The 19,796-nt window shown below is 31.0% G+C and overlaps 2 protein-coding genes across 8 annotated transcripts in view; one reads left to right on the forward strand and one right to left on the reverse strand.

Annotated features, from left to right (window-relative positions):
- Positions 1–1,813, reverse strand: part of PGS1 (Phosphatidylglycerophosphate synthase 1) — an 18,898-nt gene extending 17,085 nt beyond the window's left edge. For 3 of the 4 annotated variants that reach the window (XM_024361596.2, XM_014430079.2, XM_067052584.1), the window contains exon 1: positions 1,552–1,813. In XM_024361596.2, the coding sequence (XP_024217364.1) occupies positions 1,552–1,662 (111 nt within the window). In that variant the 5' untranslated portion in view covers positions 1,663–1,813. The other variant, XM_014430080.3, reaches the window with a different exon arrangement.
- A 236-nt stretch (positions 1,814–2,049) lies between these two features.
- Set1 (SET domain containing 1) lies at positions 2,050–15,146 on the forward strand. Of its 4 annotated transcripts, XM_014430076.2 has the most exons (5): positions 2,050–2,177; positions 2,382–2,500; positions 3,821–3,949; positions 5,081–5,447; positions 7,014–15,146. In XM_014430076.2, the coding sequence occupies exons 4-5, from the start codon at positions 5,113–5,115 to the stop codon at positions 10,684–10,686; spliced, it is 4,008 nt and encodes a 1,335-aa protein (XP_014285562.1). In that variant the 5' UTR covers positions 2,050–2,177; positions 2,382–2,500; positions 3,821–3,949; positions 5,081–5,112; the 3' UTR covers positions 10,687–15,146. The 4 variants fall into 4 exon arrangements, with proteins under 4 accessions (XP_014285562.1, XP_014285563.1, XP_014285564.1 ...); XM_014430077.3 differs by lacking the exon at positions 2,382–2,500 and having other exon boundaries at positions 2,107–2,177; XM_014430078.2 differs by lacking the exon at positions 2,382–2,500 and having other exon boundaries at positions 2,174–2,192.
- The last annotated feature ends 4,650 nt before the right edge of the window (positions 15,147–19,796 follow it).

Raw genomic sequence — 19,796 nt, forward strand, 5'->3', positions numbered from 1 at the left:
AGAATATGTTAGTAAGGATGTAGAGGAACGATTAAAACAATATTAAGCCTCTTAAATCTACTTTCCTAGAACATACTATATAATAATAATAATAAATGGTAATTTATTGTGGTTATGGTATTATTTTTATATATATATTTTAATAAGAAGAACATAATTAACCCTCAATCCCAAAAGGAAGATTTTAACAGTCCATAGTTCATCTGGGAGTCAAAGATTCCTGTAACCATGCCTAAAAATCAGATACCTTACTTATGGAGAAAATGGTTTCCAACATGTTCCCTTGTTGTTGTTCTAAACATAAACCTCAATGTGGAAACATTAATCTCTTTCATTCCATTTCAGTGATGTGACATAAAAATTAAATTTCAGGACTAAAATTCATTTAATAAAAAAAAAATTGGAAATGCATCATTAATTTTGGAGGTGAATAAATATCTAATGGCATTTTTGTATCAAATTCTGTTTGCTAAATAGGAAGCCAAACCACCATTGAATACTTGTCAGTTGATATTGAGGTGTCAGGTAGAGGTCCTTGTTCGAGAAAATGAATCCTTTTTATTTCGTCATAGAATTCTTTACATTTATCCATCTCTACTGACAAGGAACATCCCAAGCAAGCCCAAATCTCAACCGAAAAGGAAGGGTTGGGTATTTGTTTGTATCTTTAGTAAGCTTAAATTAACATTTGTAACCTAATTGAGCAGTGATCTAAAACCACTAATAATCTCAAAGAATTTTTTAAATATCTCAAAATAAAACTTACTATCACACAAACTACATTAATAAACAAAACACAGAAACAATCAGGAAAGTATAGTGTACATTGTAACTAACAGAACATCGGGTTAATCCTTTTCTCTGTAATATTGCTTGTACTGGACTGACCAGTTACTGAAAAATGTTAAAACTTGTTTCAACAAAAAAAAATGTGCAGTTCCTAGAGCAACTAGGGTTGCACTGGTAGACTAGTTATACTAGGTACTAACTTAAATAGCTAACATAAATAGTAGTAGGTGACCTCTGCACCCTTTGGAATTTTTTTTTTTTTTCGTACCCTCCATTGAACAATAAGTAATAATTAAGTACAAAGATGTCAGTTGTGAGTGCTTCCTTTTTTACCCATGGGTAATACCTTTTGTAAATGTAACCTATTCATTTTATATCATATATATAGACTGAGGCTCATCTATAGTTTAAAAATATTACCTTTCGATTTTGGTTTCTCCCAATTAATAAAAACAATAGTATTTTAATATCCATACATGTAATCAACTGAAAAATGAAGGACAGGGGAACTGGATATGACCTAATGTTAGATTAAGACATTTAATGGGATAATGAATAGCATAAAACATGGTGTTAAAGAAACCACCTGAATAACCCAACTGTTCAATTAATTTTCTAAATTCAGATGATTTCATGTCTTTTAATGTTGAAGAATACATCTTGTACTATTGGGTGTATACAGTCAAATAAATATTTCTATCCCACACACGTTTTCTTGAACTCTATACTCTGCTGGAAATGAATCCCAAAAAGGTCTTGTACCTGTTCCCCGTGCAATGAAAATGTCGGAGCAACATTTTGAAGCCAGCTGAAGTTATTCGTAAACGGCAGGCAGTTGCTCTGTTCTAAAATTTGAACGGCATTCCTTATCATTACAATTATTTCTTTTTCGACGTAAACACTTAAATCCCAAGATTAGCTCCGAAGACAACTAACCTTTCAACAATCTCGACACCATTGCCAACTGAACTTGACAAACAGTAATATTAAAATTGTTTTTAATAGTTTAAGCCTTCATTTTAAACGTATTTATTGCAATGAATAGCTGAAATAATCGAACATCCATTTTATCTAAGAGTGGTTCATTTTAAGACATTAGATTTCTTTATTCGCGGTAAATTTTCGCAAAACAAAATTTTTTAATTCATTATTTTTTAAAAGTTTTTAACCGAGATTTTGCCCTTTGTACGGATACAATATGTTTCAATTATTTAATCTTTGCCTATTTAACTATTAGTTGTAATGCATTAAGTAAGAGAAAACAGGTAACAATTATTTGGCAGCTGGAATCAGAATTTCGCTCAGAAAAACACTCAGTACATTGACTGCCTCTAGGGGGAATACTTCGTGCCTTCTTGAAGTATCGTTAAGTTTTATCTGATAATTCGGTACGTATGAACGTCGTAAGTATACATTTAAAATTTAATGAAGTATACAGTATTTTAGATGTTCAGAGAATTTTCTATTACTTAGTTTTAGGTACTTTTTGTGTATTATTCATTAGTTTCTAACCTTACTATCATTGTTTGGCATTAAAAACTTCAACCTTTGTCATTATATATTTTTAATGATAACACATATTGTACTTGTAGCTAACAGTCATCTACAGATTATGAATTGTAAGGTTATAAACCTTGTCACTTCTTATGTTAAGAAAGTTCTCAACTGGAAATTCCTGTATCAAGATTAATTTCAACAGTTTTTCCCAATGGTATTGTATCATAACTTTGACTTATCAGCTATAATGTTCATTTATCTGACTTGATATATTTTTGTTGATAAAATCAGTAGTTTATACTATGCCTGTGCCATGTCCTCTTAAGGAGTTCTTCTTGATAGGAGAAATCAAGCTTTTAATTATTTTCTTGTTTTTACTTTTAAAAGTAGACTAGGATTGAGATAAAACAGCTTAATGCTCCAGTCTGTTAAATGAACATATCATTTTACCTAGTTCTTATTATTGTAATATAATAAGTTAATGTCTATTGTATTTTTTTTTTATTGTGATCTAATGCCTTGGGAGTATATAGTCTTAATTAAGCATCCCAATATTAATTTTGATGTCTACTTATAATAGTGAACATCTATTTTTACTATTGTTAAATGTTACTGATTCATTGTAAAGTTAGTTTTGTGAATTCCATAATTAATAATAGTTACTTATCTACTGAAATAATGAATATTGGCAGGTATTTGTCTCATTATTATTACTGTTATTAATGGAACTAAAACTTAACCTGACAAAATATAACCTCCTGTAATTGAGGTTGCTATAAATCCTATTTCCATTAATACACCTATTGGTGTGAAGTTTTTTTGTTTGTTTTTGCTGTTGTTTGATTTTTTAATTCATCTTCCCTTCTACATAATAATTTATATGAAATTTGAAATCATGGAAATATTTATTACCAGTAATGGTCTGTCATATAAGATTAGCATCAGATCCCAAATAAGTAAAAAATATAAAAAATATTTGGTAGTAAATTTGGAAAAGTGATAACAGTATATTGTTTTAATGTAGAAATATTTTATTGTTCATTCTGTTTTCTATCAATCGTAATTTAAATCATTATGTTTACATGCATTATGCAATATGAAAAAGGATTTATATGAATAGACATTGCAGGATGAAGCTGTAATGGGTGACATTATGCCAATTTGAATTTATTTTCAAATTTTTTTTTTTAAGTAGACAAATATAATTATGTATGCATAATTATGCATAAGCTGTAAACTTCATAACTAATTTTTTTTGTACTACTTTTCGCATATATTTTTTCCATGGGGATGATGGTTGTATATCTTATTGTTCTTATATGTTATTTTTATTCTTATTAAGTACTAATGATTATTAAGATTCCGAAATTTTAAATGAAGTCGTTTTAATATGTTTTGTAATGATACAGGATTTTTTAAATTAGAACATTTATATAATAAAGAATATTTGCTATGGATCGGAACGCCATAAATATGTTTATTACAGTGTACATTATGCGCTTATAAATGTAATAAGTGCATGTTAAATTTTCAGTTTGTTCGCCATACATCATGTGGAGGTAACATGAAAATAGAATAGAGTTAAGGGTAGCGATAATATCAATTGCAACCCTTACTCTGAATGGAATGGAAATTCACGTGTTTTACATCATCCCTTCTGAAGGTAAAGATCTTTACTGCTCTTAAATAATTATTTTAATTTAGTTTTGGTTTTGCTGATGTCTGCAGTATACATTTATCTTTTTCTCAAAAATTATATTGAAATTAGACCTTCTTACTGTGCAGTAGTTTCTTGATTGTTGTATTAATTTAAAAACTCATATGTTTAGATGTGAAAAAAGTATAGAATAATTTACTCCAACTTTTGTGGCTAAAAGATAGAACAATTAAAAATAGAAACAAGCACTTAAAAAACACCATGTATGTAGTACCTAGTAGTAAACATGAACGAATAAATTAACAAATGTGAACAGGGTTATTCACCTAAAGTAGTACTGAATAGGAAGTTTTGTGAGTGAGATGGAGGCATTCGTTCCACTATATGTGGAATTTTTTAAAACTTAAATCTTTTTAAAACAAGAAAATAATTGATCACTTGAATAAGTGCTTGAAAATTAATAAAATACTTCCAAATTATTCTTCTGTGTAAAATGACTCAAAGGCAATGTTATGTATTATCAAAAACAAATTGAGCATTGTTTATAGGTGTTTTCCAACGCAGTTGATAAATAAGAATTTACCTCCGTTTTTAAACCCTTCAGTCTTGAGAAACACCAGATATTTCTCAACGAGATTCAAAACTATCAGCGATCTGTCAGGCATACGAGTAGCATGGTTTTTCTGTTCAAATCTTGTATCCCATTTACTACACCAGACGGTTTACCGATAGTTTTGAATCATGTTAGAAAACATCATATGTTAACTCAACTTAAGTTTAAAATACAGTGGATATATTATTCAATAGGTTCATATATTTTATTAAAAAGTTGTTCATTGAATTTTTTGATCTTTCTTTTGTTTCACTTTCTTCTAGGATAAAATTATTTTTTCAAGAAGATAAACGTTTTATCTGTATGCACTACTAATAGTGTGCCCGCATGCGTAAACACACTTGTAGTTCTTGATTGAGGATCCATCAAAATATATATTATTAACAGTAAAGAAAAAAAATTATGTTAACTTTAAGTGTAAACTGTTAGTTAATAAGATTAATTAAAATAAATTAGTGTACTTACATAACTTCTCATATTTTTCTACAAATTAAGTGGTATTTTAATAAAATCATAATCTTTAGGCGGAGATTGAAGAGGTGTGTTGTGTGAAAGGATGGATTTTGACCACCGCAGGGAGCACCGAAGTAGTGGCTCCTCATCACATCACCATCAAAATCACCACCACCACTCTTCATCCCGTCATTCAAGGGACCATCACCATTCCAATTCCCACCACTCAGACAGGCATCACTCCCATCACCATTCTGATCGCCATTCCCATTCTCATTCTCACCATGCACCTCCTCCTCCTCCTCCACCACCTCCTCCTCCTCCACCGAGTCAGAAGACTGTTTCGGCACCACCTCCTCCTCCACCTCAACCGAAACTTCGAAACTACAAGCTTCTGGTAGATCCTTTCTTAGTCAAAGGTTCAACAAAAATATATAGGTAATAATTTTTCTATTCTTTTACTTAGTTAATCAACTGCCTTAGTTATTTAAATCAGTTGTTACTAGATTTAGAAACACATTTGTTTCTTCTAACAAAAAAAGTTTATATTCCAATTAAGAGTTACTTGAGAATAATTATGGATGAGATTGTAATTTTTCCATCTATTTTTTTTTCTACGACTTCTACATCATGTTTATGCATTTTGTGATATTGTATAATTATAATAATAAAGGCTTAGCCAACCCGAAGGTTCGATTCCGATACCCCCAATCTCTCTCAACACACATCTTTCCAGTGACTCTCCAAACCCAAATTTACTAAATCAGTTTTAACTTAATCCTCCCATCTACATTTCAGACTGTCCCTTGGACATTTAGCCATTGGTTCAGTATTTATTAACATTTTAGGTATCTGCTTGTTACTAAGCCCTACAACCTTACATGCCCATTTTATATGCTGCAATGCTATAACCTGAATTATATTTACCGGGTGCAGTTCCCTGAATTCAGCGTTTTTTAGCCTTCTAAATTCTTCCGTTAATTCATTCTTTTTCGGTCTGAATATTTTACGTAATACTTTATTTTCAAAACCCTTAAGATGCTGTCCTTCCCTTTGTGTAAGAGCCTAGTGATATTGTATACCATTTTTATTTTACATATTTCACAATTTTCACATTTTTTTTTTTTTTTATCTTTTGCTCATGAGTACATATGTTTGACTATATTTCTCTTATCACTTTCAATTATTTTTTTCTTTAACCTAAATGCAATATATTTTGAAGATTAGAATATAAAAATTATTACATAGAGTTATAAATTATTTCTGGGATGCCTAAAATTAACAAGCAATGTTAATGTTAATTTATCCTTTTTTCTTTTTATGAGGTTATAAACATTTTAATATATTTTGTATCTTTAGTGGGTTGGTTTATATATACTTGTTTATTTTATTTTTTATTTTTTTTAAATAAAAAATTAATGAAATATTTTATTTCAGTGTTTCCGTTTCGTTTTGAAAACTACAATTGTGTTTGTTAAGAAATCCACTATTATTATTATGCATTATTATTAGTATTATATTATTATGCCTTAGATATTAGATGAAATTATTAGGCCAAAACCTAAATAAATAATCTGTGGCCATTAAATAACTTTTTAAAAGTTATAATCCCAATACAAAGTTCACCTGTATGAACATTTGACTAGTGATTTGCTAAGTAACAATAGTAATGAATAATATACTATTATTATTAATTAATGCTTTATGATGAGGTAACAAGTATTATAGATAGATTAAGTCGGGGAATTTCTTCAAAATACTTTGTTTTACACCCTGTGTTTAAGAATACAGCAGGGATCAAGTTTTTAAACAAATGCTAGTTTCTATGAACCTTTGCCCAAATCAATGCATGAAATTTTAAATATGCATATGTATACTATAATACAATCTATACCTATAAGTAGTGTTAATTACATTATGTTTGCTAAATGCTCTATTAGTATTAATAATTAACCCGAGTTGTTTAATTTTGTATTTTTATCCTTTTGCTTTTTTTTTCATCAGGTATGATGGACAACCTCCCAATGACTCAGTTTATCCTCCAGTGCTTCAGGTTCGGGATCCAAGATCTCAGTTGTCACGAATATGGACAAAGTTGGATTCACCCTTAGACCTACCAGTCCCGAGATTCAAAATTGATGAGAATTATGTTGGAACACCTCCTCCAGTTGAAGTCACTATTTCCAATTTAAATGATAATATTGACCGTAGTTTTTTAAAAGATATAGTTAGTAAATATGGGCCAACTGAAGACATTTTAATTTTCTTCCACCCTGAAACTAAACGTCATCTTGGACTAGCCAAAATCATTTTTGAAAAAGTACAAGGTGCAAAATTATGTGTTGAAAAGTTAAATGAAACATCAGTAATGGGTAAAGTAGTTAAAGTATTCCTCGATCCTTTTGGTACTGAGTGCCGTAGGATGTATACGGATATGACTACAGAGAAGAAACCAGTTAAAGAACCAGAACCTGAGCCACAACTTGAGGAAAGAAGGAAAGAAGAGGAGAAGCCTAAAGTTATGATAAAGCCTAAGCCAAAGAGGGATAGAATAAGAGAGGAGAGAGAAGATAAGCACTATACAATTGATTATGCCACACCCAGTTCTGGTGATAGTAGTTCTGTAACCCCTAGTCCTAGGAACTATACAAATGATAGGCTTTACATGAAAGAGTATCCTTATCCAAGTAGTACTCCGATCGCCTATGACTACAATCACCATTATCCTCCTAATTACAGCTATAGACCTTATACTCACCCTCAGCATATAGCATTACATCCGCAACATTGGGTTTGGCCACAGCCTGAAGGTCAGATCGGAACCTGGGAAGTCAATCAGCCTACACCTCCTCCTCTACCTTCTTTGCCTCCCCAGCCTCCACCTGAAACTGAATTAGAAAAGCCTAGAAAAAAAGAACCTTCTCCAGAACCTAAACACCTAGATTTAGATACCAGAATAGAAATGTTACTCAAAGAAAAAACTGTTGGCGGTGCGAATCCTCCCTTTCTCCAAATTATTAATAGTGAGTCAGAGGATGATGAGCCCAAAGAAACAAAAAGAAATAAACGTTTGTCTACAGAAACGGAAAATTTCATTGCAAGTAGAATGTCTCTTCCAATGCCACCAGGTCTTGAAGAAATGGACAGATCGCCATCAGACACTGAAGAGCAGCCGCTGTCAACTCCACCATCTCCTTTTCTTTCACTTGAAATATATCTTGAATGTCATCAAAAAGCTATTGAAAAATCTAGGCTTGCAAAACAGAAAGAAATGTTGGAAACTACTGCCTTTTTAGAAAAAAAATCCAAAAACTTTATAAAAGATAATTATTTACACAGTGAAATAAGTTCCAGCGATGATGAAATTCTTGTTAGTAAAGAATCTAAACTCAATTCTCCTACCAGTGAACTTGCAAGTAAAATGTCTCCCATCAAAAAAGATCAAGAGGATGATGATCACATGAGTCTATCAAGCCTGAGTTCTGGGGAACCAAAAATTGAAGAGGTGAAGCCTACTGACAGTATGTTCCAAGCTCCTACACATTACAATGGTTTCACTACTAGCTTCTATAATCACCCACCTCCTGGTCACCTCTACGCACCCACTGATATGTATCTTTGGCGAGCTCCTACTATAGCTGGCTATCCTGCAGCTTATTTTAGTCCAGGAATGACACCTTTTCCTCATATAGCTCATATCCGTCCTCCGACCAGTTATCCACCCCCTGGTTATATTCATGCAATGAATTCACAACAGCGCAACATTCCTATTAGTCCGCATGATGCTACCATCCAGTCAGTTCTGAATAAAATTACTGAAGAGCTTAAACAAATTTTAAAAAAGGATTTCAATAAGAAAATGGTTGAAAATACAGCATTTAAAGCTTTTGATAGGTGGTGGGATGAAAGTGAAAGAATATCCAAACAGCAAGGTAACAATGATGGAACTCCAATAAAATCTGAAGCTAATCCAACCAGTGGACCTATCTTGATGAATTCAATCATAGAATCGGGCATGGAGTCCTTGGATCCTATGTCATTAGGATCTTTTGGATTAGGATTCAGAGCATCTCTTCCTAAACTTCCTTCATTTAGACGTAAAAGAAAAGCCCCATCTCCTGTTCTTGATGAATCTTCTGAAATGGGTAATGTAAGTGACCAGGAAGAAATTGTTCAAAGGTCAGATGATGAAGCGCCACAGTCAGAAATAACATCTGATCAAGAACGAATAACCACAAGGCAAAGATTTGTTCCATCAGGTAGCAGTAGCAGCAGCAGTAGTAGCAGTTCTAGTAGTCAAAAGAGTAGCAGTAGTAGTTCAAGCAGCAGTGAAAGTAGTGACAGTTCAGAATCATCATCTTCAAGCAGTGAAGGCTCATCATCTAGTGATGATGAAGAGGAATCTAGTTCTGACGAATCATCATCATCTGGAAGGAGCTGTTTGGATTACCTTACATTTGAGGATCTTGAAGAGGCTTTGCCATCTGGTTTGAAAACTCCTATTCCTGACAGAGATATTGACAGCTTTTCAGATATTTCAGAAGATTTTGATAGGACAAAATCAGAGAAAGAAATTGAATCAGAAGAAGAGAAGGAAAGTACTGCTGATACTGACAGTCATGTAACTGTTGAACACTCATATGCTGCTAAGCCATCCACCGAGCCTATCCCACATGAAATGTTTGATCATGATTATGTTGTCGATAGAAAGAAGCAACCACTTAAACCTATTCATGAAAATCGTATACCCAGGCATGAATTCCCTCCAAAACCTGTTAAGAAAACTCATCTTCAAAGAGACATTATTGGTGAAATGAATGTTCTATATGAATTTTTAACTAAAGGAATCGATAGAGAAGATATAAAGTATTTGAAAATGAGTTATGAACATTTACTTGCTGATGATATGCAGAATTATTGGTTGAATGATACCCATTGGGTAGATCATCCTGCTACTGAAATACCTCCTCCTAAAAGACGAAGAAGAGATGAAAGGATTCATAAAACAGGTTGTGCTAGGACAGAAGGATTTTATAAAGTTGATTCTAAGGAAAAGGAAAGAAGACTTCAACACCATGCAGTACATGTTGCTTCTGTGATAGAGGAACCTGAAGATATTCTTCTAAAACAGTCTGCTGGTAAAATGATAGCTATATCCCGTGAAGCCAGAAGTAATCAGAGAAGATTGCTCACAGCATTCGGATCAGACACTGATTCTGACCTTCTTAAATTCAATGTTCTCAAGTTCAGAAAGAAGCATTTGAGATTTGCCAAGTCATCTATTCATGATTGGGGTTTGTTTGCCATGGAACCAATTGCAGCAGATGAAATGGTTATCGAGTATGTAGGGCAGATGGTTCGACCTATTGTTGCAGATCTTAGGGAACGTCAGTACGAAAGTATTGGCATAGGAAGTTCTTACCTGTTTAGAATTGATGTCGATACCATTATAGACGCGACAAAATGTGGAAACCTTGCTAGATTTATTAATCATAGTTGTAATCCTAACTGTTATGCAAAAATTATTACAATTGAAAGTCAAAAGAAAATTGTCATTTATTCAAAGCAACAGATAAATGTTAATGAAGAAATAACGTACGACTATAAGTTTCCAATTGAAGAGGAAAAAATTCCATGTTTGTGTGGTGCTCAGGGCTGCAGAGGAACACTCAATTAAACACCGTTGCAGTACAAAATATTTTATTGCTCAGCCTGGACCTATATATATCATATTCCCCTTGTATATAGTATTTTGAATTGTAAATATTAATGTAACAAATGTTATATATAATGAAACCACTTTTATAATTTTTTTTTTCTGTGTGTAAACATTAAGGTATTGTAAATTATTGTTTTGTTTTTTTTCTTTTTCTTTTATTTGAGTTTTTTTTAGTAATGACATCTTTTCAGCATCCTTTAGCAATTGTATATATCAAATGTATATATTGTGGATTTGTAATTGTTCTGAGAAGATTGTCATTTGCATAAAAGAACAAATGTTTCTATAAACAAAATATTCTATTCTATAATAATAAATAAAAAAAATTAAAATTAAAAAAATTTTTGAATAAGAATATTTTAAGATAGATCTCGCTATTTCACTAGTTTGAGCATGGTAAATGTTAAATGGATTTCACATATGTGTTCATTTTATTTTTCTTCTCAAAAGCATATACATATATTTATATATTTTTTTTTTTTTTAGATATACAGAAATAATGAATTATAGTAAAGTCAGAATAGTTTTTTTTTTTTTATAGTTTATTACGGAGTGATTTTATTAATACTAAGTTCATTGAACTGTGTCATATCACTATAGTTATATGTTATAAGTGTTTGTAATTATATTATTTTCTTTAAGTAAAATTGTTCTATTGATTTATAGTGTTTTACACTGTCAACATTGTAAATGATCCTTCTAAAGGTGAAGTCATAACTGTATAAGTGAAATACTTAAAGTTCATAATTTAAAATTTTACTCTTTTTATGGCTACATTAATGACATTTATCAAAGGAAAGTTGAAATATTTTTGTAACATACTCTCATTTAAAAATTTGACTGTAAAATTTTAATTTATGTACTTTGACATACAATTTTCCACAAAGTTTTTGTATGAGGAAACGTGTTTTGAATAAAATTTCTCTGGAATTATTATTGGAAAATAAAATCATTCCGTTTCATGGACTTGAAATCCCATCATCATTAATTTTCTTTTTCACATGGTAAAAATGTTTTAAACATTTGTTTTATTTGAAATTTTTTAATTGTTACTGATAGAACAATATATACACACATATATATATCGAAATATATTAATAAATGCTGTTTTTAATTGTTTTATAATACTTTTTTTTTTATTTGTAGCTCACTAAGATAATTTTCCAGTTAATATACTGAGTTATCATTTATTAACACATTCAGGCGTTGGCTTACAGTTATGTTTCATGAATAAATCATTAAGAATTCCTTTGAAAATCATTACTTTGAACTTTAAAGCTAATTCAAAAAATCAGTGTATAAAATTGTAATTATTGATATGCATATGATTCATTCTCCCACAAAGTGTCAATCTTGACTATAACTATTTCAACAATCTAAAAGTCGTAATAAAATTCTCGAAAAGAAATCATGAATTATGTTCCAACCATTCCTATTAAATTTTGAATAGGTCTAGGAATAGTCAGTCGTATATGAATGTATTTAGTTATTGAAATAAAAAAAAACAATAAAGAAAATATGGTGAATGAATGCCGTAGATATATGTTTTGGAGGATTCATTTGTTCATTCTTTCATAAGGTTTAACAATTATTAAACAACCTTATGGCGAGAAAGCCATAGTAATACATACAATTTTACAATAAATTTACATATATTTTTTAGTTAGCTACACCGATGCGAAATTGACAAAAAAAAAAGAAAAATGTTAAAATATAAAATAGTGCATTCGAATAAGAAATTGAACTATACCTATCTGGGCACGATAATCAATAGGTCTGGAAAAGTATGTTCAGAAGTCTCAAGCAGAATATCGAAAGCCAATTCCGTCTACTATACGATCTGCAATACTGTTGAAAAAAAAAAAAAGAAGTGGAGCAGGATGTCAAGCTCCACCTGTTCAAATCTGTCTTCTTACCAATACTTCTTTATGAAGCAGAGGGCTGGATCCTGAATGAGAGGTTACAAAGCCTTGTTACTGTAACAGAGATAGTTATCAGAAGAATTATAAATGATAGGATCGGGGATGAGCTAAAGATAATCCTCATGCTGGAAACTCTGGAGAGGAGGCAGCTGAGGTGGTATGTGCATGTCTGCCGGATGGATCACCACAAAGATCCAATCAAAACACTGGAGGTGAGACCAGTGGGGAGAAGACCGAGAGGGTGATCCAGAACCCCATATGGAAAGAATTGGTAGGCGAAGAGGGAAGACTCTGGAAGAAATGAGGAACCTTGCTAGGGATAGGAATGCATGGAACCGATGGTTGGAAGCACCCCCATCATCCTTTCTGTTCGACATGCAGGTTGGTGATTATGTTAATCTCAAAAATTAAAGAGATGTTTATTCAGCTGACAGTGTCCTATATTAAGGTATCACCAGCCGCAGGTTGTCCTGGCCATATGAAGAAGTTTTGCACTTCTTTTTGTGCAAGAACCTTTCAGAATCATCTTTGACTGTTCTTGCCTCCTAGTCTTCTTCCAGTGTAGCCCAGCCTTGCCCTCAGCAATCGTTTTAATACAATTAGAGAAAACTGATGAGGTGAACGAATGACACTAAACTCTAAATACAAGTTTCTTCAGCCCCTACTTTGTTCTACTTTATTTGAAATAAAAAGGGGCTTATTTTCTCAATTTTGAGCAGTTAATTAATGGGTACTGTAAATCACAAAGTTGTAACTTACTTCTTAGGTCTTACAGAGATCCGGAAGGTTGTGTCTGGGTAAGGTGAGGGACTAATATTTTGAAGTTGTAAAACTTAAGTTTTCTAAATTTTGGGTTATTTAATCAAATTATTAAGTCATGAGGAATGTTTATCGAGACATTTCTTTTGATTATGACATTATGTATAGACAGTGGACTGAAAGGGTATTGACCGACCCTTAGGACTTTGTTTAACACTTTCTGGGAGAACGGACTATGTGCTGGTGGAACATGTAATATTAGTTTCATTTCATTTTTTTATGCTCTCGTCAGTTCTTGATTTAATAAGAAAAGTAATGTGTTGTCCTTTCTAGTACCACTAAAATAATAATTAGTTGTAAAATTTTTGCTATAAATTTATAGAAGTATTTATATATGACGTATTTTTTAAATATTAAATAAATTTTATTATTAAGGAAGACTAAACAGCATTTGTATAAGTTGGATGTGTCTGGACCCTGGTTTGCTTCAAAGAAAAAAACAACAAGAATTGCAAGTTTTCTTAAGGATGGCATGGTTGCTCCACTTAAACCTTTGTATCTTTTAAGAACCTAATATAATAGAGGTCATGAAAATAGGAGAGGTGAGTCTTGTCATGACCGGATGGAGGACACCACCTATAAAAGAGGCTATTGGCAAAGTTTCTACGAACCTAATAGTGTAGAAGATTTCAATCTGAGTAAACCTCTGGAAATTGAATGATGGTTAACCATGGTCCTGAGAATAGGAGAACAGAACCCAACATAAGGTTGTTTAGCTGCATTAAAAAGTAGCTGGTTATTTAGTAGTAGTTGTAAAACAAATTGAATGAAATAAGATTAAAAAAAAAAGAGTAAGGAGTATTAAAAAGAAATAAAAATATGAAAAACTAAATTCTTTAAGAAGAAGGTGTGATAGAGAGAGAGGAAGGAATTCTTAACCCTTGGTGTACATGGCGCGACAATACTATTTTTCCATAAAACTTTAAAGTCACCTCTGGTGCGAAACTTCATACAGTTAATAGAACAAATCAGTGGAAAGCAGTTTTATTTTGAAATTAAGTGTATGTACATATAAATCTAGTTATACACTTCTCAGCATAATAGTATCAGTGCTCCTTATCTAATGTGCAATTGTTTTAAAAACATTCCAGATTGTCTGAAAAAATCAGTAATATGTGCATGACTAATTCAGTTATTATTAGTATTATGTTCATTCTTGTCCTTGAAGGTTCAGTGCTCATTTGGTGGATTTATTTTTTGAAATTTTTAGGCATCAAATTGAAGGAGAAAATAATAGTAGTGGATATAGCAATGGTGGATTTGACTTTAACTTCATGGAAATCAATCTAGAAAACAGTAGTTAATCAAGTTAAAGTAACAATGGATATGTTGGCGTAAGCCAGAGAATAAGAAAAAGGATTGATGCTATCGAATATTCAAGTTATAGAGAAAGTAAAGTTGGACCTGAAACAAAAACTAGTAAGGGCAGTGATAGTGATGAAAATCGGGCTAACGTAGATGAGAATTCTGAAGATAATTTTACACAAGCGATTCCATTTTTGATTGAACTCTATAGTGTTGGTTCTCAAATTCAAGGATATAATTGAACTTCAAGTAACTGGAAGTAATTACTTCATACCTAACATTTTACAAAATTACTTCAAACCTCAAAAACTAAATCAGAGGTGGCTGAGAATGAACTAAGAAAACAATTATGGTGCAAAGGGTTCATTAAAATCGGAAAGGCATTCTTAAGGATCTACCAAATTAAGGAGAAATATAAGTATATGGAATAGGCACCAGCATTGCAAAAAAAAAAATGAACCAGTTTTTAATTGGAGTAGTTTTTAGATGCGTTTAGGATGATTTGGAAACAATAGCTTGGAGAAGAAAATCAAGGAAGGATGCACTAATGGAAGATGAACGGGATGGTAAAAAGTAGAGTGAGAATTAAATCAGCCTCTTTAGTTTTGCATCAAGCTCTTAAGAGACACCAAATTATTACAATAACCAAATGAGGGAAAAACTTGTATCTACTGAGTAATATGTTTTGTGATCCTTCATCCAACTTCTTCCCTGCGTTATCATTATTAATTCTGTCACAGACTCTCTGTGGGTGTCTATTTTATTTTCTTCTCTTATGTCCTGTCAAAATCTTAACAAGTTATTGGAATCAAGAAGGACTTATATGAAAACAAAATAATCTTGGAGAAGGAATAACTAAGCTGAGTAATTTTTCTTTTTCTTAGCAATCAAAAGATCAATACATATATATTTTTTCCTCAACTACAAACAATCTATTTGATTCTAGATTTTTTACATACATACTTATAGTAATGTATCACTAACATGTACATATATCAATGGCTTACTTTAAAGTGCTGCTATGTACATTTCCAATAACTTTAGAAAAAATACAATTAAAGATTTTCTCTTCTAGGAAAATTACAACTCATTATTACATTACATTATTTTTTTGACTAAACAGATTTAGTTATAAAATCTAAATTTGTTTAATCAAAAAGTCGTAATTTTCCTAAAAGAGAGCACTTTTTAATTGTATGTTTCATTGTTACATTAATTTAAGTTAGTGAAAATGTACTTAGGAACACTGTGAAGTAAGCCGTTGATATAGTAAATGCATTTGTATTGAATTTTCTTATAATTGATCACAATAGTTACATTTAGTCATAATAGTTCTTTTTTTTAAAAAAAATTGGTACATCATGTAGAAATTATCTTTTGATGTAGAAAAAGTATTTTATCATGAAAATTTAATATGTTGTAATTGGATTTTTTTAGATCTAATAGTTGAAGAAAAAATTGTTTCCTTTCCCGCAACATTTCACTAATTTATCTTACATATAGTTCTTTTGATCATAATTAATTTACTCTTTATGAGAAATAACTCCACAAAAATCTTTAACCAAGTGACCATTAATGAATATACTTGCATAAACTTATTCATTTGATTTATACTATAAACATTTTTTGTAAATCAACTACCATAAGTTTTAGATGAATTGTGTGATTCAAATCAAGCTGCCTGCCTTTATTAACAATTTTTTTGTTTACACTTGATATTTACTTTCAAACTGCGTACTAAAAATGTTTGTGCTTTCAGATAGATAACAAATAATATTGGGTCCAAGAGAGACCATAAAATTTCATATTTTTTTTTCATGAGGAGAAAAAACAAACAGCTACAGAAGGATAAATACATACTATATTGTTTTTGTACCAAGACACGATTCAGGAAAATTTATTTTAATAACAAAACTGTGCTAATCAGAAAATTCAAAGTTCGCACCACCAACAGTCATTGCTATTCCCAATTGAACCCAGTCAAAATTCAAATATACAAGGTTAGACACTATAATCTTGATATCGTACAAACGATGTCATAGGACAAAATCCTCCCACATACATCTAGGTCTGCCATTCGGACCTTTTACCATTTGTTTAGCACTGATCAGCTTATTAGAAATTTATGCACTATCCTATTCCACAACTTTAAAGCCTATCTAAATCATTGTGATTTTAATTATTGATTCAGTTATTAGTGCCAGGTTCTCCTGACTTCCATGTTGTGTCAATTTGTACTAAATTCTCCAGTAGATTTATCATTCTCTGGGTTTTATATTCTATTTTGTAGCAACAACCATTGCCTTCATTATAGATTCAATCCATTTAAATCTTCATGGCAGGTGAGATGAAGATTTAATTAACCTACAATGTGCATCAAAACATTGGTACTGATTGGTAAACATTTGTTTTTTCGAACCACCACCTGGACCATCTTCTTTACTTATAATACAATTTATTTGATACTTTATATTTGTCCAGTTGGTATAATTTATAGTCGTATAAAACGAATGCTGGTTTATATATTGTGTAATAACTACTGTGCTAGAGGTTGACCAAGGGTATTTACTCATATAAAAGCCAAGGATCATTTCTATAAAGGACTTATTAATTTTAGTTTTAAAAATACTGGATACTGTATGATGAAATATAAGACATGAAAATGAAAAACTACAATTGACTTTAGTTAATAAATTTACTATTTTTGGAAAATTTGAGCATCGTATATTTATAAAAATTAGTTTTTTTTTTTAGTTATTAACCAATGAGCTTAAAATACACTTTATAAGTCAATTATTTTCAATTTTCAGTGTTAATGGTCATATTGTAAAATAATTCAACAGAATGTCTACTTAATCATGTACCAACAGCAATACCATAGTTATTTCATTGGCTAAATATTGTCAATAGCCCCAATACCTAACATCTCTACTAAAAATTATTTACTCAAGGGTTTAACACCAATACAAAAACAAAGTACTATTTGCAATAACTCCTGTTATTATGTTACTGAGTTATTGCAATAATTAGTTTTTTTTAATATTTATGCTAGTAATATTATATAGAACATTAAAATAAAAAATCGTTTCAGAATCTGTCATCATAATGAAAGCATTCCTTAGTTGAGGTTTCAACATAAAGCCATTTTAGTTTCCATGGCTAGTTGAGGAAACTAAAATTATGATGAGAATCTTATAGAAAATTGGATTCCAAGTTGATTTTGCTCTATACTTTTTTTTTTTTTGTTTTTCTACACTATTTAAGCACAAATCATCACAAAAACATAAAAAACTGTAATCAGATTTTGGCAATTCAAGCATCAAGGGCGTCAATACTATTAAAATCTGATTTACAATCAAAATCTCTATTAAAAAAAAAAACTCCATCCCATTGCAAATTCCAGAGTTGTGAGCTGGAGAAGGTTATAAAATTAACTATTTCCTCAAATAGCAATGTAAAAAGATAGAATAGAAGACCAAAAGCCAGTATTATTAAATCAAAATTGTAGAAATAAGGAGGTAGAAGATGCATGCTGAGACATCCTATAGATGTATTATTTTTATTTTGTAATATTAATGTAATTCATCTTTTTTTTCAGCTCACGACCTTATTACGAATAATTCATTATTCAAAAGTGGCAAGAAGTCCTGGAATGAAGAGTTATAACTATTATTGTATCCATTAAGAATTTCATTTCTTGCTTTTTTACCAATTCCTTCTCTTCATTTTAACTTTTAAATATTGTCTCTAAAAACAATAATTTTTCAAGAAAGCATACATCCATGGATTAGTGAAAAAGCTATTAAGCTACATAGAAAAAATAGCACTCAACCACTTTTACCATTAGCCCAATATCAACAATTGAAGACATGACTGGATAAAGGTGTTGAGTAATAACATAAGAATTTTAGAAAAATGAATTAAAAGTGTATTTATTACTTTAGAGTGGAAAACTCAATTTTCAACTTTTTTAAAACCGCAATTTGAGGCTTAGAAAAATTAAACAAGCTGCTATGTAGAAAGGAGTATTTAAAATATTTTTCAAAGAAACAACTCAAACCTTTCTAAAAAGGCCACATAACACCTTCATCCTTTGATGTCATCAATTAACATTGTTTTTATTTGTTAGAAAAGATCTGTATGTGTTCTTCTGTAAAGTTTAATAAAATATTATCAGAAAAATATCAGTTTAAATGTTCATGTATATGTTTTAAATGTTGAATGTTTAAGTTATTCTAATATAGCTAGTTATTAGGGGGTAAGGGTATTAGGGGTACTCTCACTATATGAGAGCTAAAGTGGGCAACACAAAAGGTTGGGGTTTAGAGTATGATTGTATTTTATATTGACCAAAAACAGAATCATCTGGACAGACTGAATGTTTTTATCTAACAGAATATTTTGAAGTATAAATGGAATTAAGTTTACAAAGGCATCAAACATCCAAAGGTGCTCTAAACCAAAAAATAAATATTGGAGTTTTCAAGGTTTTGTGAGTTAGGCTATTGCTTTTATAGCTTCATGTCAGCACCGAACTAATAGTAAAAGTTCCTTGAGGTAGACCAAAACATAGATGGGAGGATCTTGTCAGGCCTGATCTTATAGTTTAAGGCAGCAGTTTCCTAACTTTTTTCAGCTTCTGGAGCTAAATATTTTTGCAGCACCCTCATTAGGCTAAAAAAAAGTTTGTGGCACCCTCGCTAAGCCAAGAAATGTTTAAAAAGTTGGCATAATTATGTTTAGAGCAGTTTAACATGTAGGAAAAAAAAAAAGAAGAGCAAAGTAAATTATGGAATGCACTGTATAATTGATATTTTAATTTTAATATTTTTTTCTTTATTTTTTGTAATATTTTGAGGTAGTATTCGCTAGTGGCATACCACCCCTGACATACACTAGAGGCACTGCTAGTTTAGGGTTTTGAAAAAGTCCAGTGGATTAAGATAATATACAATAAATCTAGGTGTTATCAATCTGGAGCTCCAAGTTTTATCCCAAACTATTATTATGATTATTATAAAA

This window comes from Halyomorpha halys, unplaced genomic scaffold (genome assembly GCF_000696795.3).
Source record: "Halyomorpha halys isolate HHAL.00 unplaced genomic scaffold, Hhal_1.1 Scaffold859.1, whole genome shotgun sequence".
NCBI classification, from domain to species: Eukaryota; Metazoa; Arthropoda; class Insecta; order Hemiptera; family Pentatomidae; genus Halyomorpha; species Halyomorpha halys.

Coding starts and splice junctions, on each gene's coding strand:
- Set1 (XM_014430076.2), top strand. CDS start 5,113: ATGGATTTTGACCACCGCAGGGAGCACCGAAGTAGTGGCTCCTCATCA. Junction 5,448..7,013: donor GGTTCAACAAAAATATATAG/GTAATAATTTTT, acceptor TTTTTTCATCAG/GTATGATGGACAACCTCCCA.